Here is an 8,690-nt window from a genome sequence, read left to right as displayed (position 1 = left end):
ATATAAATATATAAATATAAAAAAATAAAAATATAAAAAATAGATGTAGGTCTGAAAGATTTGTGTCGTGTACAAGGAGATTTTACCCTCAGTGACATTTATACGTGTGCCAAAAATTAAGGCAGGCAGGAGATTCTTTCAAAACTTACCTTAAAAACACTCAGAGTTTAAAATGTTTGATAATGTTTTTGAGGCAGCAGAGGAATTGATGCATTTTGGAGTCCTTAAGGGCACAAGAGACCCCTCCCGGTAGGACCAGCACAAACAAGAGTGCTCTCAGGTGCTCTGGGCAATGTCCTCCCTCCAGCACAAGCACAAGGCCAGGATCAATAGGACATGAACTCACCCCCTTGGCAGCAGGCTCGTTTTGGGAAGTTTTATTTCATGTACGCCCTTCTCACAGCCCGAGATCTCGATCCTGCCCAGGGGGCTGAGCAGAACCACCTGCTTCTCCTCGCATGCAGATCCTCCCTGCTTGGAATTCACCTGTCCAAGGAAATAAAACCCTCTTTAACTGCAGGGATTTGCACCAAGGAACAGATTCGAGTAGTTTTCAAAAGCAACTTGAAAAAAGGAAGACAACAGTGAATTTCAAGTTCCCTCAACTACGGCATTCACTTTCAAAATTCCAGCTTAAAATGATCTATCTTCACAAGTCAGCACCTAAATCAAAGTCTCAAAAAAAGCATTAACTAGCAGCATAGTGATCTTCATAAAAACATGAAATAGCAGCAGTTTCATGGCTGGTTTATCAGCTAAAATCCAATGTGTTGTGACACTTATTTAAAACAGGACTGTTGTGACAACAAAGTAGATGCAGTGGTTTAGAGCAGCAGTGTTATGCAAATAACAGCTGGAACACAAATAGAATATGTCTGCTGGAAAAGAAAACACATGAAAAAATCCATCATTCCTTAGGAAAAGAAGCATATTTTTATTCCCATTGTTACCAGTCTGCTTTTACAATCACTGATAGGATGTAGCTGGAAACAGCTGCCAAGGATTTCTCAATATTGGACAAGACCAACAATAACAGACTTGTCAAATTCATCTTGGCTAAAAAAACCACCCCAGCCTGGAAGTGTGAGTTGTGTTCCCAGTTTGGTTTGTGCCATCACTGCAGCAGGACAGGACAGGACAGGACAGGACACCACCAGTGTCCTCTGCAGCCACCCAGACACAAACCTTTGGTCCAGACCACACAAAGTCCTGAGCTCCAAAGAGCTCAGCTCCTGTGAAACTGGGAAAAAAGTGAAAAACTGAGAAACTGTGAGGCAGAACAAGGTAACTCCAGCAGCAAACACAGAATAACAGGCTCCTACAACTGTTTGGGATGGAAGGGAGCTTAAAAATCACTTACTTCCACACCTCCCACTGTCCTAGGTGCTCCAGCCCCGATGTCCAGCCTGGCCTTGGGCACTGCCAGGGATTCAGGGCTGCCCACCCTGCCAGGGAACAATTCCCAATTTCCCATCTCCCATCCAGCCCTGCCCTCTGGCACTGGAGCCATTCCCTGTGTCCTGTCCCTCCAGGAGCAGCACCCTGCACTTGAGCTTCATGAGCTTTCCTGAGACAACACTGAGAGAACAACAAATTTCTTGGATTTATTTTATTTACTTCCTTCTGTTCCAGGTTGGATGGGGCTTGGAGCAATCTGGTGCAGCGGAAGGTGTCGCTGGCCACGGCAGGGGATGGGATGAAGTGAGATTTAAGATCCCTTCCAACCCAACCCACTCTGGGATTCCATGAATGCAGCAGGAGCCAGGAAGGTCCAGCAGGGTGACTTACAGCTGCCCACTGCTCACAGCTGTACAATAATTAGTTGTTTTCCAAATAAGCCCCATTATTAAGTGCTGTGGAATAAAGCCACATCTGTGAGTAATGTAACCAGTGTGAGAGAGAGCAGAAAAACCATCAAGCTGACAGTTTTGCATAACTGGAGCAAAAGTAAACCTAAAGCCCTGAATTTTGGGAAGCTCTTACACGATTCCTCCATTACAGACATGCAGCAACCAGAGCAACCTCACTCAGCTCGGAGAAGTCCAGGAACTGCAGGTTCCCTGTGGTTTATTTACTTGGACTGCAACCCCAGTTGCTGAATAATCAAATGTTTGGTGGCACCACGAACAAACTCCTTTCCAACCAACTTTTTCCATGTTCTTTCCCCCTCCTGGAGGACACAGGAGAACTTCTCTGGAGCAGCATCTCATTGCAGAAGTTAGCAAACAAGCAGTAAAATTTACATATGCGGCAAACCAGCACACATTCTTCATGTTTATTGGTGTGACAGCCCTGAACCAGATGCACTGAACCTCACACCATGTGCTCCAGGATATTTCCATCAGAACAAAACCCAGGATGCAGGGAGCAGCAGAGAACTATCAATAAGCCTCTGAGCTCTCTCCAACTTGAACTAAGCTTTATGGATGAAGCCCTGAGTGACTGCAAGTCCTATTTGCAGCCTTGTTTATCATATTCATCGGGCAGCAATATTCAGAAGGTTCATTTCTGTAAAAGAATGAGGCTGCAGGACATCAATCCACATCCATATGCAATTGGGTTGGGATGCTCCAGGATGCAGGTCACTGACAGATCTACAATGCACACTCCTCTGTCCAGACACTAATTTTGTTATTTAGGCTGGACAGGAGGAGAAATTTCCTCCCAGAAAGGGTTGGCAGGCATTGGAACAGGCTGACAGGGGAAGTGGTGGAGTCACCATCCCTGAAGTGCTCCAAAACCACGAGGATGTGGCACCTCAGGACGGGGTTTAGTGGTGCTGGTGCAGGCTGCACACTGCCCCTGGATCCCTGGAATGCCCAAGGCCAGGCTGGACACTGGGGCTGGGAGCACCTGGGACAGTGGGAGGTGTCCCTGCCATGGCAGCGGTGGCACTGGGGGGGATTTGGGGTCCCTTCCCACCCAAACCGTGATTTATGAAAAACTGGAAGAATTCTGATCAGCTGCTGCATCATCTCCACCTTCATTCTGCCCTTCCACTGCAATACCTACAAATCTCTATCAAAATACCTCGCAATTTTGATATTAGGTAGGAAAAAATATGGTTTTTTAGACGGGAAACCTCTCCTGCCAACCTCTGGAGTTTTCCCAAAGAAATAAAACCGTAGGAGCAACATTTGTAAGTTTACCTCACCAGACTGCTAAATACAGCAAACTGGAAGACTGCAATTTTATTTAAATTTGCATTAAATAGCTTTCACACTACAGTAAATAATTCAAATATTTCTATGTTCTCTTGCTCCTAACACCCCCAAAAACTCCCCTGGACATTGGCCTGACATCCTAGAATTCAATTCATATCCATAATGATGAACAGAGAAATAAAAAAGGCAGAGAAATCTTGAGAATCAACAAGGCTTAAAAAAAAATAAGCCTGTAGCAAAGCATTTCCATGCTCCATGTTGTCCCAGGAAACAATTTGTGTTTTCCAGAAAAGTCCAGAGAGCAAGCCCTGATTTTCCTTTCAGTATTATGGGGAACCGAATCCTTCCCATCAGAGCCCTATCTCTGATGGATCTCCCCTCCACAGGTTTTTCCATTTCCCTCACTCTGCTTTTACAATATAAACCCACCACACCAATATCAAAATATTAACAATAATCCCCTCTGCATCTGATTTAACAGGGGATTTCCATTAGGCTACAGCATGGAAGCCCTCACGAATTTTTTCTTCTTCCCTCAAATATTTCTGAGAATCAAGGCAAAAATAACATATTCAGCTGGCAAATCGAATGTGGCCTCACACATCCCGCAATTGGATTTTTTTCAAACCTGCATTAATCAGGGAGATGCCCCAGTTCCTCCAAGAAAGGGGTCTCTGGATCATTTTCAGATTAACCAAGTGTTAATTGAGCTACGTGTGATGGAAATACAACCAACAGCAGGAAATTGCATTGCAATTCCTCCCCCTATTTCCCTCAGACCCCAAAATGGCCCCATTTCCACCATTCCTAGCCAAGCCACTGCTGCACATTTGGAAGTGCTGTTTAGTTCTCCACACTTCTGTGGAGCTGAAGAACCCACCCAGGTGCCTCAGGAGGTTTCCCACTCAACCTTGCTCCCATGCTGGGCTAGGAGGGAACCACACACTGCCTTCAAACACTAAAAATCACTGTCAGAGGACCCCAGATTGCACCAATCACAGGAATTCTAACCCACAAAATCTGAATTTCTGAATGTATTAATCCAATAGAATCACTACCTGCAGGTGATTCCCTTGGGGGTGTTGATACCCATCCCAGCAGAGGTGTGACCAAGTACCTCTTGACTTGTTCATTTACTTCCCATTCTCTATAAATTTATCCCAAAAACTCCATCACTTCCCATTCTCCCTAAATTTATCCCCAAAACTCCATCACTTCCCATTCTCCACAAATTTATCCCAAAAACTCCATCACTTCCCATTCTCCATAAATTTATCCCAAAAACTCCATCACTTCCCATTCTCCACAAATTTATCCTAAAATCTCCACCGAAGTCCTGACATTTGCATCAACAAATGAGCTACAATTCACAAACACCTGCCCTGTTTTGATGGTGCCATAGAATATCAGGTATTCGCCAAAAAAGCCACTCCAGACATTTGTTGTGTTTGAGGATGATCAATAAATGCCAGGGAAGCTGCTCCTTCCTCCTAATTACAGGAAAAAAACACCAGGCCTGAACTCTTAGAGAGTCCTTCTTTGGAGTATCTCAAACCTCCTTGCTATTGATTCAGGTTTAGAATTAAAATTCAATCAAAGCTTCAAATATTGGATTTAAATTTAAGGGGAATACATCAGAGTTTGGCAATTTGCTTCTTCATTTCAGTCACCCTTTCCTGATGCAGTAAGTTTGCATCCTTCTCCTAACAAAATCCTTATCAAATCCCATCAGGCAAAGCAAAAATCCATCATAAACCAATGTTTGTAAAATCATTTAATGTCAAAAAGCCTCTGCCACTGATGAGGCTGCCCACGCCAGTGGGTCACCCATCCAAGGATTTCACTGAACTACACTTCTCTCCACATCTCCTTAATAGTTTAAAACTTCCTGTATTTGTTTTACTGGGTTCTGCCTGTTTATTTGAAAGGAAACAATCCATTGTATGTAAAGAATATGGGAAAAGATATTAATAGTAAAAGTAATGTATTTCTGCACATATAGTGCAGGGTGGAGGGTGATTTTCCAACCTTATGGGCCTTGTCTTAGAGGAAAAAGCCATTTTTTAGTGTTTCAAGGCAATGAAAGATTTAAGGGCTGTGAATAGAAGACAGGATCCCTGCAATCAGAACAATCTACAAATCTACTCCTGTTAATACCTTGATTAATCATCTATATTTTCACCTTACAAAAGCCACTGTTCCAAGAGAACAAAGAGTTTATGTACTACAAATAATTTTACTGCAGGGAAGCAAGAAGGAAGGAGTTTGTTGGAAGTTTCACAATAAAAGTGAAATACATTGAAAGTTGAAGTGAAATATAGTGGAAGTTTAATATATTGGAATATTAATATCACTTTGCTATGCTGGAATAAAAGTTAGAGAGAATGAGAAACATTTAATTCTCGGTCTTTTTGCTTATTATGAAATGTCTGAATTCTTTCCAAGCTAAAATACAAATTTTTCTAAAAGCTGCTTCCTCTTCTTGAAAAAAAGAGTCCAAAGACTTCCAACTAAATAGAATGGTGTGGACTCCAAAGAAATATGAAGCTGGGGCTGCCCCTGGATCCCTGGCAGTGCCCAAGGCCAGGCTGGACACTGGGGCTGGGAGCACCTGGGGCAGTGGGAGGTGTCCCTGCCATGGCAGGGGTGGAATTGAATGAGTTTTAAACTCCAAACCATTCTGGGGTTCTGTGATAAGGATGTCCTGATCCAAACACACCCCTGAGGGTTTGACATCTTCGTCTGGAGAGCTGAAGATGTGAGAAAGTTGTCCTGAAAGCCAGGAAGCTCCTTGTCCAAAAAGCCAAGGGATGGCTGCTGCCCTCTGCAACCCACAGGGAGCTCTGACCAACACCCCTCATTACTTAATGGAAAAATAATTTCTGAACCAGGTAATGGCCAATTCCAGTATCACTCCACTCACACTTCACTCACAGCATCCTCCAAAAATATGGAAAACTGTCAGTCCAAAGAAAGCCAAGTGCCTCACAGGTTTTAAATAAAGGCAAAAGCTAATTTTTGAGGGAAAGAAGATGTTGCCTAAACTCAAGAATAAAGTCTTGAAAAAACACCCAATCCTTTCGGTACCTAATCTGATGTAATTCTGTCAATACAACCTACTAAAAACAAAATAACCTTTAAAATTACCTTTTATGTTCTAAAATACAAGTCCTTTATATCCTGCAGCAGGTTCCTGTGGACTGAACAACCCTGACCTGGACACAAGGCACCTCTTCCCCCTCCACAATCACTGTCCCTGCTGGGTGCACTTCTCCTTCCTGCAGCATCCAAAACAAACTTTCAGCTTTCCAGCAAAAAGCGCTGGAGATCCAGGTCCATGGAATTCTCTCCTGGCTACAGGAACAATAAACACCTCCCCAGCTGAGCCTCTCAAACAAGAGCTGCACTGAAACCCTGCAGTGCTCTCCTGGTGTCTCACTGCTTCTCTGAGTAAATCTAACCCTGGTTAAGCCAAACCTGTAACTTCAGAGGGTATGAAAACAAAACCTCCTCATTTCCTGGCGCGGGGAGGTTTGGAAAGGAAATGTCAGACAGACTGGAAGCAAATCCAGGGTTAGTTTGGGGTGATGCAATTTCTTTACCTTCCGAAGAACTAATCCCATAAAAATGTGAAGGTACAGAATCAAACTGCATATTCTGAACATATACAAATAGACACTGGCATAAACACTCAAAATCAGTGCTCCTCTTCCCTTATCCAAAGACCCACTTCACACAAGCCCCCAAAAACCAGGGGGATACGTGCTCACACGGAGCAACATTTGCTTTCCACGGCATTTCGAAAGTCTTCGAGGAGAGCAAACACGTAATTCTTTATTAAACAATCAAAGACAACAAAAGCAAGTTCCTGTTGTCCCATCGCATTATCCTACTAATCCTCTTTGGATGGCACCCAGAAGCCCCCGAAATGCCAAGCTGGGAAGTGCCTTTCCAAGCAGTGGTCGCCTCTGGCTCTTTGGCTGCGCCTTCAGTCGCGGCTTTGGCAGACGGGAGCAACGAGCAATTCCCAGCACCCAGGGCTGGCCCTGACTGCTTGGTTTTACTGGAAGGGCACTGCAATTGTAATAAAGCCATTTCAACTCCCCTGGAAGGGGCAGGTGGGTTACAGCTCCTGCGTTCCACACACAACAAGTGCAGTTTTCAACTCCATCTGCTGCTCGCGCCAAGCTTGGACTGGAGCTGGTACTTGAACAGCAGACTCCAGCAGGCTGCTCAAACAGAAATTCTGCTGTATTGTTTCCTCCAGAACCTCTCCAAAAACAAGTAAACACATCCTGCATCTTTCCCCAGCTACTACTTATACAGGAAATTTAAATGGGCTGCAAGCACGGCAGCCACGTGGCATTCAAAGCATGGATACCATAATAAACTACATATACATCAATCAGGATACTGATGTCATGTGATAGCAACAGCACAAAGCAAAGAATAACACTTGACGATCTCTGAGGTGTTTTCCTACCCAAACAATTCTCAGCTTCTACTTACACACAGCACAGAAGTAGAATGACATTAAGTGTGGTGTTAATTTGGTTTAAAAATGCCTGATCGTGGTGGGGACACGGAGTTATTCAGGGCATCTCCTCAAACTGGGGGCTGCCAAGAGATTTTATAATTAATTAAACTGGGTAAGAAATGGAGCAACAAAAGGAGGGAAAGTGGACAGGACAGTGCCAGATATTCCTGGAATAATCAGATTATGGCAACAAGCGCGTGCACTGAGTTAGTACCTGCAAATCCCACCAGGAACCAACCCAAAAGCCAGGAGTCCTGGTGGCACTTCCAAGGGGAGGGGAAGCACACTGTCCCTCTTATCCTTCCAAGGACCTACCAAAGGGATTGAGTCCTCCAGCTCCTCATTGTTGAAGCTGGAAATCTTATGGCAGAAGATTCAGTTAGAAGCACTACAAAGCAATGTTATATTTTGTTGAGTTGTTCAACATTTTAACATTGTCAGAGGGAATAAAACACTGATTTTTTTATACTTGTAATATAGATATTTCAAAACAATTAAGGAATTTGCTTCCAAACAATAAATAAATAAATGTAACAAAGAATCAAAAATCAAGAATCTTGTCTCTTAACAATTAGAGGGTCCCCCAAAAAAACTCTATTTTGTTGTTACTGGGTTGAGTTTCAACAAGTCCCTTTCAACTCAGGATATTCCATGACCCCATGAAATCTCATGCAAGGAAAAGTCATGATGCAGTAATCTTAATTTTCCAGATGTGTTCATCACTTCAAGAATTAAAACCCAAAGGTATTGGCTACATATTGAGTTATCTATATACAGGTACAATTCCCTCTGTGATGTGCCCAGCTCTGACCCCTCAGGACAAGAAGAACATGGAGGGGCTGGAGCGTGGCCAGGGCAGGGAATGGAGCTGGGAAGGGGCTGGAGAATCCCTGAGGAGCTGGGAAGGGAATGGAGAATCCCTGAGGAGCTGGGCAGGGAATGGAGAATCCCTGAGGAGCTGGGAAGGGGCTGGAGAATCCCTGAGGAGC

At 43.9% G+C, this 8,690-nt stretch overlaps 1 protein-coding gene across 2 annotated transcripts in view; it reads right to left on the bottom strand.

Annotated features, from left to right (window-relative positions):
* The window catches only part of MGMT (O-6-methylguanine-DNA methyltransferase), a 130,700-nt gene that overhangs the window by 118,480 nt on the left and 3,530 nt on the right, over positions 1 to 8,690 (bottom strand). For both annotated transcript variants that reach the window (XM_031059889.1, XM_031059890.1), the window contains exon 2: positions 347 to 486. In XM_031059889.1, coding sequence (XP_030915749.1) covers positions 347 to 486 — 140 coding nt within the window. The remainder of the gene's footprint in view (positions 1 to 346; positions 487 to 8,690) is intronic.

Source organism: Geospiza fortis, unplaced genomic scaffold (assembly GCF_000277835.1).
Source record: "Geospiza fortis unplaced genomic scaffold, GeoFor_1.0 scaffold452, whole genome shotgun sequence".
Classification (NCBI taxonomy): Eukaryota; Metazoa; Chordata; class Aves; order Passeriformes; family Thraupidae; genus Geospiza; species Geospiza fortis.
The sequence above is the reverse complement of the archived record's forward strand: the minus strand, read 5'-3'. Positions and strand labels throughout refer to the sequence as shown.